General features: G+C 36.1%; 1 protein-coding gene across 2 annotated transcripts in view; it reads right to left on the bottom strand.

Moving 5' to 3' along the window:
* MLLT3 (MLLT3 super elongation complex subunit) overlaps window positions 1-17,736 on the bottom strand; it is a 276,492-nt gene that overhangs the window by 109,018 nt on the left and 149,738 nt on the right. For both annotated transcript variants that reach the window (XM_054501809.2, XM_063650503.1), the window contains exon 3: window positions 3,228-3,310. In XM_054501809.2, coding sequence (XP_054357784.1) covers window positions 3,228-3,310 — 83 coding nt within the window. The remainder of the gene's footprint in view (window positions 1-3,227; window positions 3,311-17,736) is intronic.

Below are 17,736 nucleotides of genomic sequence, written 5' to 3'. Positions count from 1 at the left end.
AAGTGGAGGCTGCAGTGAGCTGAGATTGCGCCACTGCACTCCAGCCTGGGTGACAGAGTGAAACCCCATCAAAACAAAACAAAACAAAACAAAACACAAAACAAAAAACAAAACTTTATATATGTAAGCTTCTTCATTCCTCTCCTCCAGTAACTAATGCCCTTAAGTTCCTGTGTTGTCATTCCAACATATGCTCTTATACTAAATACATACCTCTCCAGAACACCATTACTCATTTCAATAATTTCTTTAAAAAATACACAAATGATATAACCATGCACATATATTTCTGCAACTTTTAAGTCATCATTTTTTGAGATTTACTCATGTTGCCACATTAAGTACTGTACAGAATTCTATGGATTACTTAATTACCATTTATTAATCCACATCTCTACATAGGGCCAATTAGGTGTATCCTACCTTTCTATATTACAAACACTGAAATATATATGTATTATTGTGTACATGTGAAAACAGCAATCATTATTATGTATGAAATTTTAAAGAAAGCCTAAAACTAGAAAATAGAAATTAGCTAATCTATATAGTAAACAGAAAATCTACAATGTTCCAAAAGTGTCTATTTTATAATGGCCACAAAGGAAGAGATGTTTTTCATCTCATATGCTGCTTTCTTCCTTTATATTTTAAGAAAATAAAATCCCTCACAAAATGGATATATGTCTTACAGTCATAATGACTACCCAATGTGCCTTCATTATATCTTGCTTTTACTCTGTTCCATGAATTTCAAGAAGACTGAAGTGTGTGTGTGTGTGTGTGTGAATGCACACGCGTGTGTGTGTGCGTGTGCGTATGGTAGGGAGTGATACTTGCTACCTCTTCATCCTTTACTTGTATTCTTCTTAAATCTGGCATGTGGGGAAATTCCAGTTATTTTTGTAAAGCAGGAAACTGAGCAATTCATAAAACAGATTCCTCTGTTCAACTCAGAGCTTGTACAAATGACCAGAAGAGTTAAAAACAAGAAAAGAGAGAAGATACTTCACTGCATCATTATTTCCAAACTGAAGTCAATGCAATGTCAAACTAACTTTGCTGGTGGGAAGACAGTGATATAATCATAACCATTATGGTCTTCTCATAAGAGATCATAATTGCGTATTCTTTAATTTCTTTGAGTTAAGAACTTTGCTAGCTTGAAGGGCCAGATTCTTCCTATGGTGTAGCCCAATCCCTAGATGAAATTAAAACACTGGCTATGAAGGTGTGACAAGAGGGAAGAAAAGCACCATATGATCTTCATCACTTAAACTTCTAAGATATTAAAAGGGTAGTGGGGAATATGGGAGATAGAGACAGCCTCTAAATTCCTTCCCGTAAACATACCACTTAAATTAAAAGTACACTGAAAAGTGAGCAAAGTGAGATATGAATAGTCACTTCTCCAAAAAAACATACAAATGAACAACGAGCACATGAAAAGATGTTCAAACTCATAAATCATCAAAGAAATGCATATAAAACCAAAATGAGGTATACTTCACATCTACTAGGATGACTATAATAGAAAATAACAAGTAACGAGTATTGGAGAAATTGGTGGTGAAGGAAAAACAGAAGAAATAAAGCCAAAAACCATTTTCTTAAGGGAAATTGAACTTGAAATGACAAAAATGAGCACTTCAATGTGAAGGCATGTCACATGAGCACACATAAATACATCTCAACAAATTTGATTTGATGACAAATATGTCAACGATTCAGTGGTATCACCACTAAGAAAGACAATCATTATTCTAGCAAAGAGTTACTGCTAGAAGGCACAGAAATTAGGAGTATAGCCAATGGAGAGAAAGACCTAGATCACGAATCTGGTTTTAACACTTTCTAACTGCTGAATTGAGGACTGAGACTGCTATAAGTTAAAAAGGCCAGTGTGACACTGTTCCAGTGGAAGGGATTGCACATTAAAGAGTGGCTTATCAGTGGTTCTCTTACTTACTGAGCATCAGAAGGACTAGTAAATATGCAGATTCCTAGGCCCTGCCTCCAGAGATTCTGATTTGATACATCTGGGTAGAATTTGAGAATCTCATTTCTAACCTGTTCTTAGGGTAATGCTAATGCTATCCCAAGAACCATACTTTACTGAGCACTGGTTTGGATAACACGACATCCTATTTGCTCAGTTCCTTAAAAGAAAAAAAAAGCCAATTACCTGACTTTTCAGCAGGTTTTAGAAATTATGATATCTCTGGAGGAAAAATAAGGAATATGATATAATAATTAGCATTTTGAAGTGCTTATCTATAAGTTACTATTCTAAATACTTTGCATAAGTTTATTTTATCTAATCCTACTAACCACCTTATGAGGTAAGTACTCTTATCTCCTCATTTCATAAATAAGGAAAGTAAGCCCCACAGAGGTTGACCAATTTGTTTGGTATTATACAGTCTGTGTGTTATGCCACATATGTACTGCTAAAAACTTTTTTTTTTTTTTTTTTGAGAAAAAAAATGGAGCTTCACTCTGTCACCCTGGCTGGAGTGCAGTGGTGCGATCTCGGCTCACTGCCATCTCCGCCTCCCAGGTTCAAGTGATTCTCTTGCCTCAGCCTCCTATGTAGCTGGAATTACAGGCATCCACCACCATACTTGGCTAATTTTTGTATTTTTAGTAGAGACGAGGTTTCACCATGTTGGCCAGGCTGGTCTCGAACTCCTGACCTCAAGTGATCCGCCCGCCTTGGCCTCCCAAAGTGCTGGGATTACGGGTGTGAGCCACCGCGCCTGGCCTGAGAACTTTTAAATCCAGTAAAATCCATATATCCGAAGTTGAAATAACTATATACATGTATGGTGTGGGTACCAGCTAAAGATAAAATTAGATTATTCTTTGCAAGCCTCAAAAAAATTCTACAGATATGAAAATGAGAAAAGAAGCATTTTACTGAAAAACTATAATTCTTCTTTTCTATTTTACAAACATATTTATCTTTTCCAAAATGGTAATCACTCCTCTCTTTAAAGGAACACTTAATGAATTTCACATAATCTGACTTCATATAATTAAAATTATCTTCTAGCCACTTCCTTGATAATTAAGGGTAATGATAGCCAAAATTCCTAGAAGACAAATTTAACTTTTATTTTAAAATCATCTAGTGACAGAAGTGCTTATGAGTCAAAATTATTTTAAACATCATTTGGCTAATGGTGGATCTTCTACTGAAAGATTAATGGGTAAAGATTACATACCTTGTTTTTAAAATAAACCTCAATTGGCAAAATGAAACCAGCATACCCAGATTCTTCTACTTTGTAAGGTGGATCTTTGCACACTGCAACATTAAAAAAGAAAATAGGTAAGATGAGAATAATAGACAAAAAGACATTCTTCTTTTTTAAAAAAAATCCCGTTCTACCATCTAGATCACACGCGATTTTCATAGCCCCTTGCCAAACCCCCAGTTGAGTCTCCGATCTATCCTTTATTTCTTCTCCAGAAACTATAACAATAATTTCTCTTATGTAAAGCAGATATGTAAGTCATTTATTCAAATCTTGCTGGAGAATAGCTCATCACAATCAACCACGATTATTAATGAGTGAACTTCACTTGTTATTACCCTGCCCAAAAGCTTTAGGGAAACTGATGATTGCTCTCTATGACCCAAAGTTTGAAAAGAACTGTAAGCTTCCTAACAAGAGTATTATCTATGTCTAGTCTTTGATGCAAATCACTCCCCACCTTAACTCCTGACTTGTCTGAGATGTCCTGACTTCCTGACATCTTTTTTTTTTTTTTTTTTTTGAGATGGAGTTTCACTCTTGTTGCCCAAGCTGGAGTGCAATGGTGTGATCTCGGCTCACCACAACCTTTGCCTCCCTGGTTCAAGCGATTCTCCTGCCTCAGCCTCTCGAGTCAGCTGCGATTACAGGCATGCGCCGCCACACCAGGCTAATTTTGTATTTTTAGTAGAGACGAGGTTTCTCCATGTTGGTCAGGCTGGTCTTGAACTCCCGACCTCAGGTGATCTGTCCGCTTCAGCCTCCCAAAGTGTTGGGATTACAGGCATGACCCACCATGCCTGGCCTAGAGATGTCCTGACTTCTATGCCATCCTCTTTCCTTAGAAAATCCCAAACCCAGAGTTTCTCAACGACGCATAATCTCCCTCCTTCACCCACCCAAAAGGAATGTTTACTAAAATACCAATATACATGTAAACACTTAAGATCTAATCACATCATAAGAATACACAAGAAACAATAAGGCTTTTATTTCTCATGGAGTTAAAAGGAAGCAAGACTATTAGGCAAGCTCTTGGGGAATGAGAGACCCTAAGAAGCCAAATAGGATTTCATTCCACTAAAATTTCAATTAAACAAAAATCAGTCACAAGCCAACTGAAACCATTCTAGTTAAGACTGCATTTTGGTGGTAACACAAAGTAAACATGTACATGCCAAATATCAAGGCCACACACACTGATGCCCTGAGTCCTCTTCAGCAGCCCCAGTTTACCTGTCCTTTTGTCAACTACCAAAACCCCTCTACTTTATTCCAATGCATTTCCCCAAAATGTGCCCAGCATTTCCCACCCGTGCCTGGTCCTCCTCCTGTCCCTTCCACCACATCTTGAAGCTACTCTTAGTATCCTCTGCAAATTCAAATTCTAATTTCTTCACAAGATCTTTCTAGACCACAAAGCATTACCATCTATTTTCCTTTTGTCCTCCCAAAAAGTTAACTGCCTGAATCAGTGCCTTGACACTGAACAGAGTTCCTTATGACCATATTTTGAAGGATCTTATCTGCTAATTTCCTTTCACTTCTCAAGGACAGAAAGCACATTCACCTCAAGAAGATAGAGTGTCAAGGGCTCAGGCGACAGCAGCCCAGAATACTTGGGTACCAATCCATGATCCTCCTCAGACTAGGCAAGCTACCTCTGCAAAATTATTTCATCTTAGATCTCTGGGTTCCTCTTCTAGACAATCTGAAGACTAAACAAGGTGACCGTTATGAACTGAATGTTTGTATTCCCCTAAACCTCATAAATTGAAATCCTATCAGGAGGTAGGAATTTTGAAGGTGATTAGGTCATGAAGGTGGAAACCTCATGAATGGGATTAGCACCCTAGAGAGCTCTCTTGCCCCTTCCTCTATGTGAGGACATGGTGAGAAGACAGCAGTCTGCAACTCTCAGGAGGGCCCCCACCAGAATCCCACCATGCTGGCACTCTGATCTGGGACTTTCAGTCTCCAGAACTGTGAGAAGTCCATTTGTGTTGTTTATAAGCCATCCAGTGGATGGTACTTTGTTAAAGCATCCTGAATGGTTAAGCACAGTGATGTGTGTAAAAGATGCAGCACAGGGCCTGGCGCCTAAGTTCTCAGTAAGTGACTCGAGCAAGGCAGGAAATCTAACCATAAAACACCCAATTGCCACGTAGCCTTTTGGATGAAAATAAACAGGATGCAGCAAGCAAGGGCCCTAGATTTGGGTCAGAAGACTCAGGCCCACAGCCCTGGATTGAATATTCTCTGGACAGCCTATGTTTTCTCTCCCTTTAAAGAAGAGGAAACACCATCTACACAACTGAAGGCACAGCCATCGACATACAAGGAGACTATATGTAAGGAAACAGAAGCGTGAGGCACTTTTATTACAGAGATGATGTTGATAATGTACCTGGAAATTGGTTAAGACATTCCACAAGCAAAAATATGGTTACAAAAATGTAAACTGAAGCCCACCTTAGGAAAATTGCCCCAAACTGACATCCAAAGAAGTAAATCAAGAATGAGGCATCTCACATGACCTTATAAGTTTCTCTAATAGAAAAACAAAAAAGTGAAAGGATCCAGAGTGGCTTCAGCCTTGCATTCACTGACCACCTGTCAACCCATCATGAATATTCAAATACTGTGAACACTAGGGAGAAGTGAGAGAGTCTCACTAAATGCACTGAGCAGCCCCCACCCCACCTTAGCAAGAAGGCTAGTGTTACGCTTATGACACTTCCAGGCTGCAAAGCCCCTTTTCAGAACAGCAATTTCAGTGTCCAGGTTGCTTGGGATTAATCATGCCAATGTCATTGGAAGGTAGTTTATTTTGTGGGCTGCTGCATATGCCAGAGAAGTTATAGCTGATCCTCTATATGCCCTTTCGTATAATTCATTTTCTCTATTCTGAATGCGAATTGCTCCTATTATCAGAAACAGCTGATAATGAGCACATCTTATCGTTGAATGTCTTTGGATTTTTTTCCCCACCCTTTAAAGGAAATGACTTGCTATGTACTAATATTGTATAGAAGTGTGATTTTATAAGAAACTGTTTACCAATTCATATAATTATTTTTAAATGCAACAATTTCATCAATAACAATGAACAATGTCTGTAAACCACTGAGTTCTTAATTAGAAGCAAACCATAGGAACTTTTTACACACAATAAACAGGCTAGAAAATCAGTAGCCATGTAAATAAAAACTTAGAGTTCTAATCTGAAGAAAGTCAAATTAGGGGAAGTTGTTTATTTGGGTATTTTATGATCAGAATTAGTATGAGTTTCTTAGTTCAAAAGAAGAAACAGAGAGGTTAAAACTTAGAAACATCTTAGCCAGTAGGGATAGTACATTAGATATAAAGCAATTCTTTTTTGAACTAGTAGAACCATGTTTGGGAGGGATCACCTTCTGTCACTTGCAAAACTTCTTCATTGAGAGTCTCTTCTCTCACGGCATCAAGCTTATGATAGCTAAGCATTCTAAACCCTTAAACTAATTCTTCCTCTTGATTGTTCAAGAATCAGATCATCCTTAAGCTCTATGTCATAAAAGGCCAAGTTTCAGAAGCTACTGAAGGAATATTCACCTTTAGAAAGCCATTAAACTCTTTAGGTGACAATAAAATGGGATAATTAACATTTATTTTTTAAATTCTCATGTTCTATTATACGCATATGCATTCTCACATATTAATTCAGGCAAAATCATTAAAAGCTTTTTTCATCTGTAAATATCCAGCCCAGACGTTAGCTCTTTCAGAACATCTCCCTTGGCTCTCTTCCATGATCTTGTTGCAATGAACAGGTCAGAAGGTAAGTCATTTCCCTCTCAGACTCCTCCACTAGACAGACCCCCTTCAAAGTCAGCAACCACAATCATTATTCATCTCTGTAATGCCTGACACTACCATTGAGCCAAATAATATGTACCCAACAAATGTTTGTCAAATTTAACTTTTAAAAGACTTACGCTACCCTTCACTGATTTACCACTGCCAAAGAAGTTGCTTTTCCAATAGAAGTGGTGAGTTGACAGTAACCAATCAAATTCTTCTCCAAACTCGCTACTATCAACACAAACTTTTAAAACTTTTAAAAAATTGGTGCAGGTGATAGAAAAGTGTTGCTACAGAGGAAATTATTCTTGAGTACTGTGGAACTGGTCCTAGTTCTGAGAGTACCACATGTTAAGCAACGGAGTTAATCAACTGGGCCAGATCTCTAAGGCCATTTTGAAACTAATATTCAACTGCCGTAAATAACTACTCCCCTTCTCCTCTCCATCCACACATTACTACCCATGTACTCCAAGACTCTAATTGGGAGAGGTTTTCAAAACTCTCTTTGTGTAATTAATCCCATGTACCATGTAAGGTCTATTAGGATACGATAATGAAAATTCATGCCTGAGAGAAACAGATCAAAGTTTTTGTTTGTTTAAAAAGAAGTGTAATTGGGTTTAATTGCATTTTTCCCTGAAATGGCTTTTCAAAATAACAGACACAATATAGATTCAAATATATAATATGTAGTATGATGCTAACCATACATTGACCAATAAACTATTTAATTTTTAGTTGGAAAACATATACACAAGGAAGAAAAACACATGGAAAGGGGGAAAAGAAAATGATCTGGCAAATTTTCAATAAGCAAGGACTTTTAATTAGTTAGAAATAAGTCAAACCCTTACTTATTAAAAGTCCTTACTGAAAATTTTAATATTCTTGTTAGAAGTAAAAGATTTGACAAAGAGCTATGCTTGGTACAGAGAAATAAATGCTCTGTAAATGAATAAATATATTTGTGATTATATAATAAATTACTTATATATATTCAATAAATAAATGTAATTAATAGGAGCCATTTTTTTTAGCACCAAAAGAAAAAACTCTGCCAACTCCATAAGACCTTCATTTAAACTTTAGAAGTATTATTAGGCAACAGTTTTTTCCCAAAACCTCAGGAAAACAGCTGGTAGATTCCTCTCCAGAGCATCCCTTTACCCTATTTGTTTTGATGCTATGATTTATGGCCATCTGAATACTTATGTTAAGAACATGGCCCAGTTGCCCATTGATAATTATTGGCTTTACTTTATTTACTGTGCAGAGAGCCCTTCAGGAAGGAAACACATCAAACTCTCTATATATAGACTGGTTATTACTACTGCTTTGTGCCAAATGTCCCTTCCAGCTTTAGTATTTTGGACTCCCTCACTTCCTGCTTCAGTTCTACCACATCAGAGCCCCCAGGAATGGGGCAAACAAGGTCCTGTTCAGCCCATCTCTCCGCACCCAAACTGTTCCGCATGAGCATCTGGAAGTCTAGAGCCAGCGTCTGAAAGTCTGAGCATCAGAGGGTAGCTTACCGCACCTACCACTAAACATGGCTTAAGGCTTTACAGTCAAGACATTTTGAAAACAAAAATCAACAGTTGGGTTTCGTTTTTATTTTTATAAGCACACACAAGAAGATTCACCATTGCTTTTATTCAGCCCACTTCAAAACAGATTATTCCTAAAGAACAAAATTTTTAGAAGTTTTCCCTCTTTTGTGTTTTATTTCCTCCATTTCCTTGAACAAGAATTAAAGATAACATCAACAAATACATTGAGTTGTGTGTTGAGTTGTTCTCACCTTTTGGATCTTTTAAAGAATTCAAATGCAATTCTAAAAACCTAATTGCTTCCTATACAATAAGGAACTGTAGCCACCCAACATAACTGTCTAATTAACTTTCATAAAGTTTTAAAGACACAAATTAGATACAGTTAGCGGAGAAGATGCAGACCACCTGTCCACCTCCTCTGGACTCACCACTCAAGGCCTGACTCAATAGCACCACCTCTGGAGAGCCTTCTGCCAATACTCAAAACAAAAAATGGTCATTTCTCTCTTCTACCTTTTTCTCATTGCATCATATTAGCTAATCCTAATACATCTGCTACCATCAAGTCCCATCCTCATCCCTACTTAATTCAGAGCTTTCCAAAAGCTAATGCTGTTTCTCACACCTCCTCTCATTCCTTATCCCAGACCATCATTTATGAAATGATATAAAGTTATGTGAAACATAACTTTAGCATGAGTTTTAAAGGAAGGGATAGAGTAAAACTGACAGTTGAGGATAAAGTATACAAGGCCTGGACAGCAAGCAGAAAGTGTGAACAAAGGCAACAGGAGAGTAAAATTCAATATAATGAGACAGTCAGTATAAGCAGAAACATTGAAAACAATGAAACAATAGACAATACAAATAAAGCTTACATTTGTATAGAGAACGTCATGCTATACACACTCAGAAATTCATGTCAAAAGTCCAGGGGGGGAAAAATGGATTGCGCTCGTAAAGGAAGGATTATTGAATTTGAAATGTTACAGAGAACCCCTAGATTTGGAATAAGAATTTGAGACTCCAAATTGGCTATATTGCAAAAATCTTAATGATGATACATAAAAGTTACTTCATTTGTTAGTAACTTGGAATCTTTACTTATATATTCAGTATATCCCTAGCTTCTCTTTCAAGGGGGTGCAGGGGAGGAGAAATTTTCTTTAACATATGCACAACATTTTTAGCTTTCTAAGGAGTTTAGTCATTAGAGTTAGCAAAGCCCATGTAGCTGAGGTTAAGTCAATCTATTTCATCTTGAGAGAATATAACAGCTATGTTAAAACACGACTGCCTTCACAATCATTTCTTCAAGGAATGTATAACAAATAAGCCAGCAAAATTCAGAAGTTTCCCAAAACTAGATAATATTATTAATTGTTAGGAAATACTAAATATAATTCCTCAGGCTTACATCTTTCACTAAAATTGATAGTGCTTCTCCTAGCAACTTCCCCCAAGTTCCTTCAATATAACTCAGTATATAGAATTGTTTCAAATGATTAGCCTAGTGGAAACAGATGTCCAGGCTAATATGATGGGAAATAGAAAAACTGTATCTTCAGAGAAGGTTCAACCTAGAAACAGACCTAATTTTTTATTGAAAATTATACAAATGGAAAAATCTTGAGACTTGTATTCCAAGAATTATTATCATTTTCTTAAAGTTAAACCTTGGGCAAAATATTCATATTTCAGGAAGTCCATCTGGAAAAGCAACACTAGCTACACAGAAAATGATCTTCTAGGAAAGTAACTAAGAACTGTTCCCAATATTTGGTGGGAACATCTTCATTTCAGTGTGTACCACTACATCATAAAAGTTGGTCATCTGAAACCCCAGTTCTTCTCGGTGGCTTTTTAAAATAAAATATATAAAAAGCCATTGAAGAGTATCACTTCCTAAAACAATCGCCTTTTGATTTCTGTAGGTAGCAGAAAAAACGAACCTTGGGACAGCCCTCTGACATCAAAATTTTACCCAGGCTTCCATGTACTACTTCTGGCCCAGCCATTGCTAAAACTGAAACTATTTTTTATTTAGAAAAAAAAAGAATTTTAATGTGTTAATTTATAAAATTATACTTTTCATTAATATTAACGCATTTCTTCTCAATAATAATAGCCAAATTAATTAAATTCAACAAGCACTACAAAATCTTAAGGCTACAAAGATAAGACGAGTCCTGCTCAGTCTAACCAGAGACCGTTGCCTGCTAAGTACAAGTTCTATTCTAGGGACTGTGGATAGAGCAATAAACGTAATTGACAGGCCCCCTGCACTTAATAAACTTATATCCACTGTTGGAAGACAAAGGGAGGAAGTGGAGAGAAAGACAACATGCATATATAAAACACTGAGAAAGTACTGAGTGACAAGTGCTACATAAAAATAACAGTATAGAATAATAAAAGTGCTATGATAATAAAACAGACTAAAAGAATAGGAGCTCTTTTTTATTTTAGAATCATAGTCCCTCTTTAAGGAAGTGGCATTTAAGTTGAGACCTGAAAGAAAGAAAAAAAGGGGGGAGGGTATGTGTTGGCCTGGCAGGAAAAAATGACATTTATATTGGTTACAGAGGAAGATGTGCAAACAATCTAAAGCCTGTCCTTATATTCACCTCCAGCACTACTTAGCCCCTTACCTGATTTCTTCCTCTATAACTGAGGTGAAAGCCATTTCTTCCTTCCTAAACATTTCCTACTTGGGCTTCTCTTCCATGAATTCACCATGTAATAACTCACACAGGTTTGGCTCTTATAATTTCATGATAATCTCGTTTCTCATATCTTAAATTCTCCTAAAGCTATAAACCCCCAAGAGCTTATAATGACTCCACATTATAAAGATTTTATAAGTAGATATAATTCTTGGGAATTTATATGACCTATTTTTTCTTTTTCAATCTGTCCCTTGAAATTTCAGAGTTCCTAAACACAATAAAGAATCTGGACTAAGGAATACCAAAGCATAAAAAAGCAGCAGATTTTAAGTGCAATTTGAGAAAAGGAAAGACAACAGGTGAAAAGGTATCTACACAAGGGAGGGAAATAGTGTTGCAGGGAAAAAATTACATGGTTCAGGAGAGAAAGGGGAAAAGTACAAAAAGAGATAATGTTCAAATTATTAATATACAGTAGTTCTAATTTTCTCAAACGTACATTCACCTTAAAAGGATAATTTTCAACTGAAATAGATGGGTTTTGTTCTTTTAATAAACGCACTGTATGAGACTTACTTTTAAATACGCTACACCCATATTCTCTTACCTAACATGAAATTTCATTTTTTATTCTGACCCTTTTTCTCCAAATGCAGAGGACAACAAAATTGTCTTACACACAACAGTTATCAATTGCAGTAGGGTGATAGAAATGACAACGTGTTATAAAATAATCAAATATAATAAATCAAAATTAAAACCCATTTCTGAGTTTTGAAAAATAGCCTAGGAGACCATCAGAACCTAACGTGACAGAAACACCAAAACGTGATGGCTCAATATTAATTTTTGCTTTATTCCCTTTTCCAGGACAGGATCCAAAATTGTCCTAACTTCAGAGGAAGGATTAAGAACAAGATTTCTTTTCAGCATCTTGTGAGCTCTACTTTTTTTTCCCCCCTGCATGGCATTTGGCATAGTGGTAGCCTATCCTAAATATCCTAATTGATTTAAACTCCATTAAACATTAAAAACAAAGACTGAATGAGGGTGATGTTAATATGATGACGACAGTTTATACAGGGTACATATAGGAGTATAGTTTCTGTTTAGGCTGACAATCTTTCAATCTTCTTCAAGAAACCAGGGAAAATCCAGTTTCTCCACTTTTCTCAAGCAAGGATTTCCAAACTGTGTTCCAGGAAACCCTACATCCTTGCAAGGTGTTTAGGTGATTCTACAAAAAGGGTATTTGTCCCAAACAATGAAAAACTGAATAGTGGAAGGACTCATCCTAGTTTTAGATACAGGTTGAATATCTCCTATCCAAAATGCTTGGGATCAGAGGTTGATTTTGGATTTTAGATTTTTTAGGATTTTGGAATATTTACGTATACTTAAGGTTCAGATTTTAAATCCAAAAATCCCAATCCAAAATGCTCCAGTGATTATTTCCTTTGAGTGTCATGTTGGCATTCAAAAGTTTCAGATTTTTGAGCCATTTTGGATTTCGGATTTTCAAGTTAGGGAGACTCAACCTGCATAGTGTTAGTGTCCCCTTAACACTATGTGAAAAAAAGCCATGGCTTAAAACAAAATCTGAAACCACTGTTCAAAAGCATGTACATTATGAAGTTTTAGCTATATCATTTAAGTAAACCTACTTTTACAGAGTATGGGGTTTTTTTGCTTGCTCCTATCAAACATAGTATCAGTTTACTGTTTTCTCCCTACCCTGACCATAGAAGTGAGAAACACACAGATCTCTCAAGTTTGTAACTCTGGCATGTCTTTGGGCTAAATAGATAACAGGATAAAGAACAGCTTTTATTCAACTCTGCAGGTCAACTTTTACAAAATACCTTCTGATTATCAAATGTGGTACTAATTGCATAGTATCTCTCACGGTCTCTGAACTGCAGGAATTACTACGTAGGGGGACAAATATAAGAGCACAAACATGAATGAAAGAGAAATCAAAACAAACATAAAAACTACTAGTAGTCAATGTTATAGGAGGTTGCTCACAAACTGAAATGCTTAGGGAACAAACCAGGGAGAAGCAGAGATAGAGTCAGTCATTGGGGCTTAATATTAGTTTGTTTTAAAGGAAGCAGGTATGACTGTCAAAAGGAAGAAGAAAATAAAATTCTAATGAGCAGTAACGATTCTAGAAAGGCTTAGTATAAGTAGATTACAATACAAGCTAGATTATATATGAAACATTCCACAGGACAGCAACTGAATTAGGTATTTCTTAACAGTTCTTTTCAAACTAGAGACACTAAGAAAATAAGAGGAAGGTTAAAAAACAAAAAGAGAGAGAGAGAACCGGATACTGGCAAAGAATGTTTTTTTTTTTCAATTGAGACAAGCTCTCACTATGTTGTCTAGGTTGGATTTGAACTCCTGGCCTCAAGTGATCCTCTCACCTCAGCCTCCCAACTAGCTGGGACTACAGGCTGCACCATCATGCCCTGCTTAAGATTTTAAAAGTCCAGGCCAAGCTCAGTGGCTCATGCCTGTAATCCCAGCATTTTGGGAGGCTGAGGTGGGTGGATCAAGAGGTCAAGAGAAGGAGAACATCCTGGCCAACACCAACATGGTGAAACCCCGTCTCTACTAAAAATACAAAAATTAGCTGGGTGTGGTGGCACGCTCCTGTAGTCCCAGCTACTCAGGAGGCTGAGGCAGGAGAATCGCTTGAACTCGGGAGGCGGAAGCTGCTGTGAGCCGAGATCATGCCATTGCACTCTAGCCTGGTGACAGAGTGGCACTCCATCTAAAAAAATAATAAAAATAAATAAAAAATAAAAGTCGATGAGTAGATTTAATCTTATTTAGGAGTAATAAAAAATGGCTATTTTGAGAATAGAAGCAAAGGTAACCAAATAATGCACAAAGCATATTGCCTATTGCCCCAAATAAACAAAGAGGACAGAGAATACAGAAAATGAAGACTAAATACGAAGAAAGAGGAGGAAAAAGGAGGCTGAAAGTTAAGATGCTGTCAGAAATTATGAATTATCATGTATGCTGCTGAAGCTTACTGTAATAATTGGCAGGTGTTTTCCTCACTTAAATCAAGGGCTCATTGAAAACTTTAATTTAGCAACAGGCAGCATTTTGCGGAAGAGGCAGGTATGTATAACGTGGAGACAGAGAAGTTTAGTGGTCGAGAGCCAGAGCCTTTGAGAAAGATCCTTAGGTTCAGACCCCATCTTGGACATATTATGTTCGGTTCCCTCATTTACAAAGTGAAGCTAATGCTATTGCCTACTTCATATAGCTCCTATAAACTTTAAGAGATTATCCATGCTAGAAAGCACGAGATAGTCCCTTAACTTTTAAAACACTTTCTGAAAACTAGAAATCACCCAGTTATCTAATAGTAGTCAAATGCAAACCATAAATATTAGAGAATTTTTTGGACTTCTTCCCCCAAACAGAGTGAAATACATATATTTTCCATCAGTATAATTAAATATTCCTAAATTTGTTTTTATTTTTGCTGTCATAGCTCCTTGACAGGGATATGTGAAAAAAGAAAATGTTGCTCACTTGGAGTTCTTTTAGCTCAATCCACCACTAAAGGTACTATTAGCAGTGATGCCACACTAATCAGCCCACCTAGAAACTTGTGAAGCCCAAGTGAGCATATATTGTGAAAAAGCTTTAAGTAAGGCTTCTGAGGTTATGTACTAAAGCAGGAACATTGAAATATTGCAATAAAACAAATGAGTAGAAAATGGAAATGTAATCTGAGTTTGAGTCCTGTGATGCAGTAAAAGAAAAATTAATGGGGAATCAGGGGACCTGGTTCTGGCTCCATTTCTATCACAAACTAGCCATTTGTTCTTTAACCACTTACTCTAGCCCTCCTCTGTCACATAAGAAGCCAGCTTCCATTTCAGAGGCTGCTTCCACATCTAAAATCCTAACATTCTAAGGACCAGTCATATATGTTACTTCTACTCTAACTTGAAAGCAAATGCATTTTTTCATTATCTTTGTTTAAGCATAAAACATTTATCAGCTAAACACCACATCTGCTCTTAACACAATCGGGAAACTGAGACAAAACAAGCAAACAAACAACAAAAATGAAGGGATTTAAAATCACACTTGAATTGTTTTAAATATATTTGGTAAAGCCATTTTTCTTACAGAGAGAACAACTATTTTTTTATTAGACCATTAAATAAAGGAATACTAAATAAAACAGGAAATACTAAATATAAAGGAATACTAAATATTGCTCCCATGCAATAAAAAATAAATTAGATTTTCATTGTTTCCCTTCTTACTTGGGAGTCACCTTAAATGTGTCAAGTAAAACCCTGTTTTACATGTATAAATCAAACCAGCAATGTGATTCCTCAGGAACTTGGTATAATTTAGTTAGAGTGGCATATGAACTCCAGTATTAAGAAATGAAACAACAGAACATACCTGGCAGCATTTATGAGAAACATCATGCCTTTAAAATGGTAAAATAGAAAATTAAATCAACTGTTTGCACATTAGGCATAGCACATTATGTAAAAAGCTCTTGAATGTTATGATTTTTCTATATATTGCACTTGTAACACCCTTGTTCTTAATCACATTGAAGCATATTACATTGCTTTTTAAATAGAATGCACCCTGCCACAATGCAGTCAATCTTAATAGTATTCCAGAACAGCGTGCCCACATGAAGGATAGGTTGATGAATAGGTTTATGCCCTACTCAAGGAGATGAAACAGCTCAACAGAAAGATTAAGGCTTCTACCAGTAGTTGAATCTTAAAGTCAAAGAGAAGAACACAACTCAAACCAAATGTTACAGACAAAGGTCAAACAAGAGAATAATTAAGACCCTAACTTGAAGAACTAGCTAGTGTTCACTAATTCTGTGTAATCAGGAAAAAAAAAAATCTCTCTCCCTAAAGAGTGACCATAATAACTTTCACTGAGTCTGTTTTAAAAGATAAATTATAAAACTGAATGAAGGTGAGCTAAGTCCCAAATAATCTTTACAGGGAACCATTCCTATTTTGAATTGACTGGAACTTAGGTATAACACAGATTAAAATCTTGCTGTCATATTGTAATTTAAAAATAAATTCTAGAACTATAAAATGTCAAATATTAACAGAAGTATGAATTTTGGTAAAAGCCTTCCAGTTATTTTTGTGTAGAATTCTATTATAGCCTAATTTATTTATACAAAAAGAAAAGAAATTTTATGAAGAAAAAAACAGCAATTTGTTTCCAAGTATTATTTTTTGTTGACCTGAATGTCCAGTCACCAGTTTCAATCTATTCTAACAGGGTATTTAACTAAAAGATGAACATATACTTCTCGCTGTGTACACATACTACCTTCAAAACGGAAATACAAACTCGGCTCTACGAAAATGTGGAAAATATAGAATAGTGCTAAAAGAATAGAAAAAAAATGTTTATCACATTAGTAGCAAATATTTGGGAGGCAGTATAATCCCATCTTGAGAAGCCTGGTTTATTTAAATTTCTCATCGGACAACAGGTCCATTTGTGTTTCATTAAAAAAAAATTGCTCTCCCTGTGTGTTGTCATTTCGTATATTGAAAACTCACTATCTAATTTAATTTTCCCTCCTAAATAGCAACGTTTTTGGACAATGATGCTGATATCAGCTAATGAACTAAGTAAATCGTGAATTAGTATACCTACGTCAATGCCATGCCCATGGAGTAAATACAATCAACCAGAAAGACTACCAAGAAACTGAATAAGCTTTACCTACCTTATCAACTCCTTTTCCTTGTTTTTCTGTTTTCATCAAGAAATGCTGGTAGATAAATTCCAAATCCATCTGAGTCTAGTTTCTTCCTGGGATGTCAAGTACTATTGTTTAGCTTCTACCCTAAACCAAAGGTACAAAGGAGGGTAGGGAGGGGCTAATAAACTGAACAATAGTACTTAACACCGCAGGAAGAAAATTTTAATATTTTAAAATGATGCTTTATGTATAAATACATGCATTTGCTCTCACACATACTCCCCTCTAAATAAACACATATCAAACATTGCAAATAAGTCATTTTCTCTCCTACTTGCAACAAAAAGCAGTAAGACATTTAAAGACAGCCAATTTCAAATAATTTCTTCCTTGGAGATAACAATAAAGGTATGATTTATTTAACACCTTTCACCAGGTCCCTGAAAGATCACTGATGTCACATAAATCTATAACATAAGGAAATAAGTAGCTCAAGAGCTCTGCCAGTCACCCTTTTTTAAAGATGGAATATGACAACTTAAGCAATTTACTCAGAGGTCAGTGAGTTAATTCCTGGCATTCAATCAATAGATATTTATTAAAGGCTTCTGTGTAGCACTTTGTGCTGAATGCTTATATGAAAAGTATTTTTTTCTTTT

Source organism: Pongo pygmaeus, chromosome 13, assembly GCF_028885625.2.
Source record: "Pongo pygmaeus isolate AG05252 chromosome 13, NHGRI_mPonPyg2-v2.0_pri, whole genome shotgun sequence".
Lineage (NCBI taxonomy): Eukaryota > Metazoa > Chordata > Mammalia > Primates > Hominidae > Pongo > Pongo pygmaeus.
Note: the sequence above shows the minus strand (reverse complement) of the source record. Positions and strands in the feature narration are given on the sequence as shown.